At 38.9% G+C, this 12,014-nt stretch overlaps 1 protein-coding gene across 3 annotated transcripts in view; it reads right to left on the bottom strand.

Moving 5' to 3' along the window:
- gripap1 (GRIP1 associated protein 1) overlaps nt 1-12,014 on the bottom strand; it is a 59,349-nt gene that overhangs the window by 40,496 nt on the left and 6,839 nt on the right. The window contains exons 6-17 of one of the 3 annotated variants that reach the window (XM_034306551.2): nt 11,377-11,533; nt 10,793-10,962; nt 8,447-8,495; nt 8,287-8,357; nt 8,003-8,050; nt 7,881-7,912; nt 6,361-6,408; nt 6,021-6,120; nt 5,023-5,100; nt 3,592-3,684; nt 1,935-2,069; nt 1,382-1,477 (exon numbers count right to left, since the gene is read on the bottom strand). In XM_034306551.2, the coding sequence (XP_034162442.1) occupies nt 1,382-1,477; nt 1,935-2,069; nt 3,592-3,684; nt 5,023-5,100; nt 6,021-6,120; nt 6,361-6,408; nt 7,881-7,912; nt 8,003-8,050; nt 8,287-8,357; nt 8,447-8,495; nt 10,793-10,962; nt 11,377-11,533 (1,077 nt within the window). The remainder of the gene's footprint in view (nt 1-1,381; nt 1,478-1,934; nt 2,070-3,591; nt 3,685-5,022; nt 5,101-6,020; nt 6,121-6,360; nt 6,409-7,880; nt 7,913-8,002; nt 8,051-8,286; nt 8,358-8,446; nt 8,496-10,792; nt 10,963-11,376; nt 11,534-12,014) is intronic. The other 2 variants (XM_053236044.1, XM_034306552.2) reach the window with 2 other exon arrangements.

Raw genomic sequence — 12,014 nt, 5'->3', positions numbered from 1 at the left:
TTTCGCAGCATTCTGTGTAAACTCTAGATACCGTTATGTGTAAAAATCTCACAAGATCCGCAGTTTACTCATACTCAAACCAAACATGAACATTAACTGAAGATCTTGACCTGTGGCTGCATGATTTAATGCACTGCGCTGCTGCCACATGATTGGCTGATTCATGAATGAGCAGGTGTACTGGTGTTCCTATTAAAGTGGATGGCGAGTATGATCGTTACCTTAGAAACACTGTATAGGTTTGAAATTTGTTTCTAAAACAAATGCAAATAGTGAAGTTAATGATGATGTATAAATTTACTGCTGAATCAAAATGCATTTCTATTAACAAGCAGCTTTTACTTAAAATGAAATTGTTTCCTCAAACAAGTAATTTTCATTTAGAAGTAGTGAGGAGTTTGGCCTATGTGGGAACTTGTGAGTTCTTGAAGAGAACTTGAAGTGAAGCTCCCTCAGGAAGCTGGCTGAGAAGACGCTGAGAGTGTTCAAAGTTGTATCAGGAATGCTGTTAGGAATTTAAAACATAAAATACTTTTCCTGGTCACTGCATAATTCCACGTGTTATCTCATAGAGCTAATGTCTAAAATAGCGTAAGGTAGTACAACACTTTTGACTGGTAACGTAAATATTTATTAGCCAAGTTTTCATTCAAGCTTCAATTTGGAAAGCACTTATTAGATTTGTCTGTAAACACACAAAGGTGTTAGCGTATATAAAGCACGAAAATGGAAAACCATCATTATGTCATCGTCTACAGTTCATCCTGCTGCAAAGAAGCAGCACTTTAATCTAAATGAAAATCTCTGACACTGATGTAAGGAAAAAAAATACCTCCAAAGCTAACACACTTGTTTTGGGCTAAAACCAACAGCATCTCTTGAGTTAACAGAAATGTTTACGGTCAGAAGACTGATAATGGGGTTAAAGAGAAATACAGCTGATAATGCTTATGATGCAAAGTGAACAAGAATGTGTACGGTACGTGTACTTTTTCTAGACTTATCCAACGCCATGAATGATCTTAAAATTTAAAAAAAAATATGTAAGATGATGTGGAGGTGGGGCGTGGTCGAGCGCCGGTTTAGGAATGGAAGGCAGAGCCAAGAAAAGTGAGTGGTAAGGATCTACACCTGTGCGGGATTTTGCTAATGAGTGTTCTGTGTTTTAATGAGTGGCAGCAAGGATAAAGAGGGGAGACACGAGAGCCACGGGAGAGAGAGCTGAGCAGCACAGAGCCGTGATTGAGCGCAGTAAAATAAAATCACTGAAAAGCGAAAGAAATAGTGATGAAATATAAAGAGCCCCTTTTTTGAGTTTTCCCAAGCCTGCCTCCTGTCTCCTCATTTCCAGTCCACCCCATAAAGTGTCACAGATGAATACCTTCCTGGCTTCTTCTAGATCTTGCTGTAGCTTATCCTTCTCTAGACCCAGCTCAGAGATCTGCTCCAATAGTCTACTACTGGCTCGTTTTGACTCCTGCAGGGAGCAAAACACACACAGAGACACAACAGTGAGATAGCTGAGTGCACACTCTAAATTGAGTCTGTACAGACACTTAGATTAAATTCACAACCCACAGGTAGCTGTCTTTTTCATATGAAATATGCCTGCATTGTTTCATCCTCTATTTGTTAAATCACAATGAGATTTGTAAACATGGATCATTTTTCTTACTTTTAAGTAATAAGGCAGTAGAACGTCACAAACAGTCTAGTGTAAGTACTTCTCGATAGTGTGTTTAAGAAACACCTTCCCCACTTCTACTTTTTCATACCGGGGCCAGTTCAGTAGATAGAATAAGCTAACCCTGGCTGGTTGTACAGAAAGCAAAAGCCTGGCCTGGTCCCAGAGCGCTACACTGTGGTTATTGTGCTTAGACAGCAGAACCCAACCCTGTATGCAGTGGTTTGTAATGTGGTTGGTTTATAAAGACCTGTAGCTGAGAGCTGAGGTCATCTTTCTGTGCCAGTAAGCTCTCCTGCTCACTGCGTCTCTGCTGCAGCTCCACATTCAACGCCATGTTCTGCTCCCTGAGGAGGTTCATCTCCTGAGTCTTCACTGTCTGGATCTGTGGCGCACACACACAGGCATATTACATCAGCGCATCAACACCATGGCAATAATTACCAGTTTTTCACTGATTGCATTTAAACGACTGTGACTTCTCAAACACGGGGAAATGGACCATGTTACAAAACTGAGTTTTAATCATTAAAATGTTGATATGGATAAAAATGGGAATGGAGAATGAAAAATGGAGCAAAAGTATGTTTACACAGCGCAGCAGATAAAAAGGAAATCTTTAGATTTTAAAAGATCTTTAGTTTCGATTTTTGGCTAGATATAGCTGGATACTATAGCTGACAGCTTGCACAAATTATCCATATTTTAATCATCCTGAAATGTTTTATTCTTCTTATACCACAGAAAATTGCCAAAAATTAAATTTTTTTATTTATTTATGAACATGTCATCCATCTGTTTACAGTTACTAGAGTACTGGCATCGGGTTGATACCAGCAAAAAAAAAAAAAAAAAAAAAAAAAAAAAAAGGTGGATCGGATATCAGAGAAAACAAGGGAAAACTGAGAAAGACTGGAACTGGATGTGGAAAAGAAATTTATTCTTAGAACTGCAAATGTTTATAAATAAAGAAACTTGACTGGTTTTTGGTAGGATTTTTATTATATTCATACTTTATTCTTCTATGTATTATATTATATTTAACTTGTAATTGATTTTTGAGTGAAACTGTCAGGCGCTTCAGTTAAAAAAAAAAAAAAAAAATTTTAAAACAATATCAGGTGGGTATCGATATCAGCTGTTAAAGCTTCAGTATCCGCATCGGAAGAGAAAAAGTGTTATCCTGCCATCTCTGATAGTTACATTTAATGTTGTGGAACAGCCATGAAGCAAGTTAGATCCTGTTATAACTTACGTTATAGCAGTTATAAACTGTCATTCCCTCACCAGCCTCTCTTTATTTTCTCTTGAAGTAAATAAGACAAGAAAAATGCAGCTTGTCAAATTACAGAGAAGAGTGCCTCTGTCCTGAAGACTTTAGGGGGTGGAAATCTGTTGTAAGTTTGCACTGAAAGTATAATCTGCAGGACAGGGATGATGTTGAGGAGGAGGAGGAGGAGGAGGAGGATATTAGAATACCATTCTCTGCAATAGTAATGTTGAAATACTAGCCACTGGAGCTCTTTTGAAAGAGTTCACATCATGTCAGTATTATAGTCATCGCATGTTTTTAACTTGTATAAACCAATCACATCTTTGTCCAACTTGTAATTAGCAGTTACCATACCAGGAAATGTGGAATTTTCTGTTATTACTATTATTTTCTATTATTGACTCCATAAAAAACAAAACAGTATAGTCTAATTTTGCTTTTTTTTCCCCAAGGAGATGAATCTCCAAGCTGAGCACAATCTCTGTGCTGTCATATCATAATTATCGCAATTCTGACATGATTTGAAGGTACTGTTACGACTATGATGACAATAATGAACGTTGTCGTACTGAGATGTTGATGGGTATGGATGGCTATGAACACTGGCATATGGATAGCGCTCATCGAGCTGTACCTGTTCTAGGGCAGCTAGGTTAGTCCTGAGAGCTTCATTCTCACTCAGCATGCCCTCCACCTGCTCCTGACTGACCGCACTCTGACACGCTACCTGCAGCTCCACCAAACACCATGCACAGCCACAGAGAGAGGGGGATAAAGAGAGAGAGAGAGAGAGAGAGAGAGAGAGAGACAACAGAAACAGAAAGGTGAAATTCAGGACATAGGACGAGCTGTTAAAAAGGAGAGAATCCCAGATTGGGGCGATGATGCAAGGCCAAGACACAAAGGAAGGGATAAAAACAGAAAAGCCAAAGAAATTGCTGAAGGAGGGAGAGAACCTTAGCAGTCAAACAGAGCAGTCAAATAGAAACACGTCCAAACCTCAGACAAAAAGTAGAGATAAAGCAGAGAGGCCAGGTCTTCTTGCTAATCTGTTTGAGCTGCCTATCACAGCCAGGCCCTTGATTAAGACCTGTGCCCTCGCTGAGGAACAGAGTGACAGTGATGATGCCCATACCAGGTATTTAGACAGACAGACAACGAGCAGCATTGCAAAGAAATCTGCAGCCCTAACACGCAGGCCAATAAGCCTCACAGCCATAATAATCTTTAATAATTCAGGTAATCTTTAACACACTCATTTATTAAAACCCAATTAAAACACGCAGGCCTCCAGATAATGCTAAAGAGTTTACAAAGTTTTCATTTCAGGACTCATTAAAAAAAAAAAAAAAAAAAAAAATGCAACAATAAACAGCTGCCTCAAACACAGCATGTTATCAGCCAGACAGTTAAGCAGACAGCTATGTCTCTTATGCTGTGTTTACATGATAATGGCAGACGGCAGACGGCAAACCAAGTATTAGACGTTTTTCAGGGAAAAGAAGTCACAATGCAACTTTTTTTTAATGTGTTCAACTTTTTCACTGAGCCGTAGAAGAGGAATAAATGCTTGCATCGGCACGAACACAGAACCCATGATGATATCACCATGGATAAAAAGTTCTATTTTAAGGTTAAAAAAAAAAAAGGATGTCATTCAGAATTTAGAAAACACTAAACTGTAATGTAGGATGATTAACAAACCCTCCGGCACATTTACTGTGTAACTATTCCATCAATATTGTACTTAAAAACACTAACAGGCTTCTCAGGGTAGGAATTGCTCTCCACATTAGCACACACACAGAGCTCTCATCCTGGCAGGTACAGACAGAACCGAATGGTTATGATAATGAACATCTGTGTGTGTGTGTGTGTGTGTGTGTGTGTGTGTGTGAGTTTTTTTTTGTTCAGCTGAGCCCACACAAACCTTCCTGCAAAACCGACAGCAACAGACCAAGAGAGCGAGGCTTTGCTGTAAAGCGCAGTGCGAGTGAAACTCCTAGGGGAAAACGAGATGAAGGCCTACGGTGAAAGAGGAACATAAAACAGAGGTGATGTGTACCTGATCTTTGAGTGCATGGAGAGCCAGCTCGTGCTCTTTCTGCTTGCTCTGCAACTGCTCCTTTAGCTCAGAAACATTCTATCACCACACACACACAGACACACACACACACACAGGCATGAGACATGGATTAACACCTCAGGGTTTATGCATGCTATCCGTTACTTTCATATCTGTACCTATTGAGTGCACAAGTCCCTTTTCTCCTGACTAAATCGACAGAAACAATCACTTTATAAAATTGTCACTCCATCTCAAAGGAAACTGAATTTGTTTGTACTAGGGCTGGGTGATAAGACGATTTAATATCAATATTGTGATAAAATATGCTATGATACACTTTTCTGAGATATTGTGGATGTTATCTTTTTATTAAATGTTTTTTTGTTTTTGTTTTTTAATAACTGCAAACTGACTGGAAGAAGCTGATGCAATGTTACAATTTTGTACTTGAGCTTTAAAACTGTAAAAATAAAACAATCCTTTCAATGTTAAAAAAAATTTAAAAAAAAATTTATTTCAAAAAATGAAAAAATATATAATGATACAGTACTGATGTTGTAACGAAGTGCACTTTTTTGATATGTCATAGGTATCATGATTTCATGTTCAAGTTTTGCAAAGAATCTTTAAATCTTTTATTTATTATTAGAATTTACCTGAATGTACATTTTTTTCTTTTTCAGTTTTAAGTAATTTATCTTTTTTTTTTTACATTAACTAAAAACATAAGTGAACTCTGTTGTATAGGGTTTTTTGCTGGCAGTCTGTTAGCAGTCCTGTATATCATGATCATCTATTGAAGAATGTCGCCTCTCCCCTAGTTTGGAGGAGTGGAAGCCAACACATGCTTACTTTGAGACAGAGTTGGAGAAAATATACAGCATCATTTTAATTGACAGGGGGGGAAAAATGTATTTTATGTACAACACAATAGTAATAATTTAATTATAAGTATAAAATGATGATGATGTTAGGCCATGATATGCAGCTCTGACCTGGTTAGCGTTCATTAAATCAGACTGTAGTTTCTGCACACGCAAGTTTATGGATTTCAGCTCCTCCTCTTTGCGCTGCTGAATCTCGTCTATTTTCGTCCTGGAGCAAATCACACAAATGCAGATGGTTTATCAAACAGGTAATCTGACAGAAGCAATCTTTCCCACCCTGAGGATATTCTCAAAAGAGCACCAGCGTAAATGAGTAAAAGAACTGTGCCATGTATTCGGGAGAAAGTGTCAGTTTATAACAACTACAACAACAATGAGCACGCATACAGTCATTTATAAATGCAAAACAAGAACAAGTGTGCATTTTATTACTCTTCCTGTCACCCACCTGCTGTCATGGTAGAGAGCCTCCTTTTCCCCCTGGAGCTGCACAAAGCTGGAAGAAGACCATAAAGGCAGTTTAAAACCCCAGCAAACAGAAAAAACAGCAGAGTTCAAGGCTCAGTGCCCAGAAGGCAGCGTCGCAGCAGCAACCTTTGCTGACTGAGCAAGAGACAGAAAGCGCAGGCACAGCCATCACCTTCCGTTCAGAGCCATTACACCTGCTCACTAACTGTGCGCTTGAGCCACACTGAGGAGGAGGTCATAAAAACAAAAAAAAAAAACAACAGGACATTAGAGACACACTCAGTGCCCCGTCAAGTCAAAATGTTGAGAGGGGAAGCAGACACAAAGTTTGTCAGCATTAAGGGTGCTTTCACATATATTAGTCTATTTACTGAAAGTAATACATCTGGTTTGGTTTGGTGTTAGGCTGCACATAATTAAACAAACAAAAAAAAAAAACATTAGCAGTGTAACAGGGCTAACAACCTACTCACAAATCTTTCACTCATTGGGACTCATTAATCAAGCTGAAATTGATGAATTTATTTGTAAATTATTCATAAGACCTTGTCCACATGAAACATGGTATTTATGAAAAGCCAGCGAGTGAGGAAAAATGTTCGTATCCTGCGAGAGCTCCTGAGTTTGTGTAAATCTACATATAAAGAGACTTGCTAATATGAAACTTGACTCAAGGGCTTCAAGTCATATAAATACCATTAGTTACTACAACTTAAATTTAACATAAATTACAGATTCCGGATTGTCAGGCGCTATTTCATGGTTTAGTCGTCATTTAAATGTTTTTGCCTTTTATGGAGTTGTGTGGGCGTTACTAAATGTAACTCATGAACTCGCTCGTAATTTACAGCTGAGTGGCATTTATCAACATACACGTCAATCTGGTGAGGATTTTTAGTTTCGTTTGGATTATGAAGAAAACATTCACACACGTTTACTAAAAGATCGATAAATGAGGCCCACTATTCAGAAATTTGGGAAAATGTAAACAGACTGTTGCTAAGTGTGCATAGAAATCACAGCTTTCATCCGAGCATGGAGAACATGAAATAAGTGCTAAATAAACGTTGCAATCCAAAACACTGCATGTTTGTTCAGTAGTCAGGTCGGTTCAGGGTTGAACAAATCCGTCTTTTTTCGATTGCTGTGTTCTCACCAGCCCAAACAAACCACACGAGAGGGAAAACACACCAGGATTCGTTTCAAACTGGCTGCACAATAACATATACGAGTGAAAGCACCTTAACATATATGAGTGTTCACTGTAGGGATCATCATGTAATACGGACGCTTAAAAAACCATTAAAGGAGAAAAAAGCTCAGTGTTTATTCACAAGCTCTAATCCTTTTCAGTTCAAGCATGCTCATCTTTAAATGGTTTATGGAAATTCTGACCTAAAACAGGACGCACCATTTCAATTCCAATTATGTTAACAAGCTGTTGTGACTTCAGGGCTGCACGTGCTTTAAAAAAACTGTAAAACAGTACATGGTTCTTACCTCTCCTGTTTTTTCTTCAACTTGTCAGAGAGCTAGAAACAAAATCACACATTCATAATGACTGTTAGCATGATTACCTTTGAAAATGTTCACACTTTCCTTTACAGCAGTCTCACACCTACCTTAGCATTCTCTTCTTGAAGTTTTGCAAGTTCAGTTTGTTTGGATGCCTAAAAAAAAACAAGCCAAACAAACAAAAAGGAAGTCACACAATCAATGTTTTTAACACTGCAAATGTAGAAATCAATTAGAGTAGAAATGTGAAGCTTGAGATTTATCTTGCTGCACAAACTCTAAGGTGCAAATGAAATGCGTAAAGAACACACTAGACAGTCACACACTGTTCACACTATGTAGTCCCTAGGACTTATATGCTGTGGCATTTACTGTGTGTGTGTGTTTTTACCTCCAGGGCCTGTAGCTGCTCTTTCAGTAATCGTTTCTCCTCCATCTCTGTCTGAAGCTTCAACTCCACCTCTGGAAGTGACAGATTTAGACTTTCATTAACCTAAGACACGCAAAAACTTATCCCTCAAAAGACTAGGAGTGAGAAAGGCTCAGCTTACCGCTTAGCTCGTTTACTCTTTGCTCCAGACTGACACTTTTTGCCTGCAGCTCAAAAGCAGAGACAGAAACATGGTTAAGACCTGCGCACACTTCAAACTTCAAACGCAGGCAGTTTCCGACAATCTGAGATGCAATATTCCTACCGCAGAATTATAAAAATGCTGTGATAAAGTGACTCTAAGCCCCGCCCACTTGGTTACAGCAGCTAAGTCCAGTACGTCAGCTACTGAGGTTTTTAATGACATGTCTACAGAGCCACAGCAGAAAGCAGACAGCCTCATGAACTGTCCTGGAAATAAAAGCATAGCATTGTTCTGGCACTGCAGGGTCAAATAAATGATTATATGCATTTTTACAGATTAATATTTAGTGTGTATGCACCACTGATTTTTGTTCAACATTTCCAAATATCATCTAGCAAATAGTAATTAGCATGTTACTACATTTCAATAATTAGCAACTTAATTTCATTCTTTGTTTCAGTTACACTCCAGTGAATTTCATTAAAGATGTAACAAAAACATGACATTGAGCTCTATTATCTCCATTTGATTATTTCTAATCTTAAACAAAATTAATATTTTATTACAAGCATATACAGTATACGAAGAAGCTGGGGGTTGGCCTTTGACATAGGGCTGGGAGATATGATGATAAAATATCGATACTGTGATAAATTATGTTACGTTACACTTTTTTTGAGATATTGTGGGTCTTGTGATATCTTTTCATAAATTTTTAGGTTTTCCTTAAAATAACAATGACAAAATCTGGAAGACTTTAAGGTTTATTTTAAATGCTGGCAGTTTGTTAGGAAGCCTATATATTGTGATCATATATCAGGTACCGTATAAAAGTCCAAAAATATCGTGAAATGATATTTTATCATGTCGTCCAACCCTTACTTGCATCTACCAGACACTAATGTGAGATCAGTTAAAGTTAAAAAGATAAAAGCAGACTTTAGTAAGCTTTTCAATTCACTCTACCTGTGACTCATTCGTTCACTCAAGCCCAGAGCTTCATTTAGGCTCCTTTTCACTATGATAAAGTAATTATTATACAACTAATTGTATAACTTGTCTGTAAAGGACCATCAGAATATTATAAACATGTATTACCACATGTTTAGTAGCTTTCCGTGAATAGGGTTTAAACTGAAAATGTATTTAAGTGCTGTTTGTAGAGCTTCAGTGAGTTTTTAACTTCTTTTCAGTGTTCCACTACCTTACATTTAAACATTTACAGAATGAAAACAAAGACATGAGAGACACAACATATGCTGTGTTATAGAAAACAATTCTGCCATCAAGTTTTTTCAAGGCCACGAACACAGCAGGCTTTATAAAGTCATGATCCACTCTCAGGAATTAAAAGACTTGCCCAATTTGTCTGTCGAGTATTTATGCTCTGAAAATAACCAAATTAAACATCTCTATATGACTTCGACGAACAAATAAATAACTTTCATTGGATGAAATGTGCATGCTCTACAATGTATAATCTGGATCCTACATGCATCTTAGATTAAGGAATGGTCATCTCTGACTGTGTGGGATTTACAAGTAGCCCACACACAACATAGCTGAATATTATACAGATAACTTATTGGAAGTGTTCACTCCTGGTTACTAGGGGGTAACAACACACTTCGGTCAGGATTTGATTTGATTCACAATACTGGCTTCAAGATTCAATTCAACTCAAAGATCAAGTGAAACAGATGAGTTCTGTAGCAGAGCCTTAGGCATCATTTTAACTGGAAACAGAGCTCCAAAGTCAGCTAAAATGCCTGAATTCCACCACCTCTTTCTCAGGGCTGGTTTTGTACTGAAGAGCTCTTTGTAACCAGTTATAATGTAGTTGTGTAATCCTAAAACCTATAATTTGTGTTGGTCATTGTGACCCGGTGATATTGTTCACTTCACAAGTGCATATGATTCCCGGTAATGTCGCCGTCACTCCACGAGAGAATGCAATCATGTGAATCATGTGCTCTCTATATATTTAAACTCAATGGGTTACACAGACTGGGACCTCTGGTGTTCAAACAGTGCAACTGCATTAAATGCCTAATTAACAGAATGCTGATTTCCACGATGTGAATCACAGATTTCCACAATGCACATTGTCACATTTTTTGCATCGCAATGCATCTGCATCATTACACCCCTACTAGTTGCAGGTGCTACGCAACCAACGGTCAGCCGCAGTTTAGGGTAGGGAATTAGTGAAGGGTCAATTGTTGAACACTCTTCCACATCATCCAGACAGGTATAGGTTTAAGTTCATGAAATTCCAACGACAAACATGGAAGACAATCGTTCCTTATCTAAACCTCTCACCTGCTCCAGTCTGTCACTGGCTGAAGCAGCTGCCACGTCATCACCGGAGTGAGCAGCATCTGTGTGCAGCTGGTCGAGGCCATTGGTGTCAGCCTGTCCCTCAATCGCTGCCTCTTTCCCATCACCTATGTCCACTCCACGCATGCGGTTTTGCTCGCTGTCCTGAAGAGCTGAACAAACACCAACCTAATAGCAACATGACCATCTCGGCAAAGACTGCTCACATGCACCGAGTGTTTGTAAGGGGGTAAACAAGGTTAGATTGCTGGCATTTATACTGCCAGTATGCACCTTTATATCATACAGATATTACAGGTCATAATCTGGGTTTTGGCTTCAGCTTAGTTGGCAAAAATTGTTTTAACTCAGTATAAAGGGAATATAGAGTAGTAAGCATCATTAACATAAGTTCAGCCAGTTCACAGGAAGGCTGTATAAAGAAAAGAGAAAGAAATATCTTCAATACCTCACAGCTATTAACTCTGTAAAAAGAAGGCTGCTATGGCCAAGAGCATAAGGACAAAACCTGTACGCCTAAATCGTATTTCTATCAGGCTACACGCCGCACTAATTGGTCATCTCACCTGCCAGTTTCTTTTGCAGGGCGGAGTTTTCAGCCTGTAGGCGCAGAAGCTCTCCATCTGTTGGGCCGGACACAGGGCTAGGGGCGTGAGCTTGGAGGCCCCTCCCCTCCCTCAAACCCTGATTCTCGGCCTCCAACTGCTCAATCTGGGAACATAACTACCCACAGAAAACTGAGCATTCAGAAACAGTTGGGGCAGAGAGTAAATCAAACATTCATATTTAGTAAACTGTCCAAGTCTGTTCCAAGTCTGAATTCTGCCCTGAATTATGATATTAAAATGTTGACAGATACACTACATGGACACCTGACCAACACACCCATGAGGGCCTTCCCTAAAATGTTGCCACAAAGGTGGAAGCACACAACTGCATAGGATGTCTTTGAATGCTGTAGCATTAAGATTTCCTTTTCACTGGAACTAAGAGGCCCAAACCTAAGAGGCCCATGACAGTGCCATTGTGCACAAAGCGAGCTTCATGAAGACATGGTTTGCCAAGTTTGGAGTGACAGAATTTGAGTGGCAAAAGGGGGACTAAATCTGGAATGGGACGTTCAGAAAGCACGTATGGTGTAAAGGTTAAGTGTTCAGCAACCTTTGGCCATATAGTGTAACTCAAACAAATGTGACCACAAAGG

This window comes from Pangasianodon hypophthalmus, chromosome 8, assembly GCF_027358585.1.
Source record: "Pangasianodon hypophthalmus isolate fPanHyp1 chromosome 8, fPanHyp1.pri, whole genome shotgun sequence".
NCBI classification, from domain to species: Eukaryota; Metazoa; Chordata; class Actinopteri; order Siluriformes; family Pangasiidae; genus Pangasianodon; species Pangasianodon hypophthalmus.
Note: the sequence above shows the minus strand (reverse complement) of the source record. Positions and strands in the feature narration are given on the sequence as shown.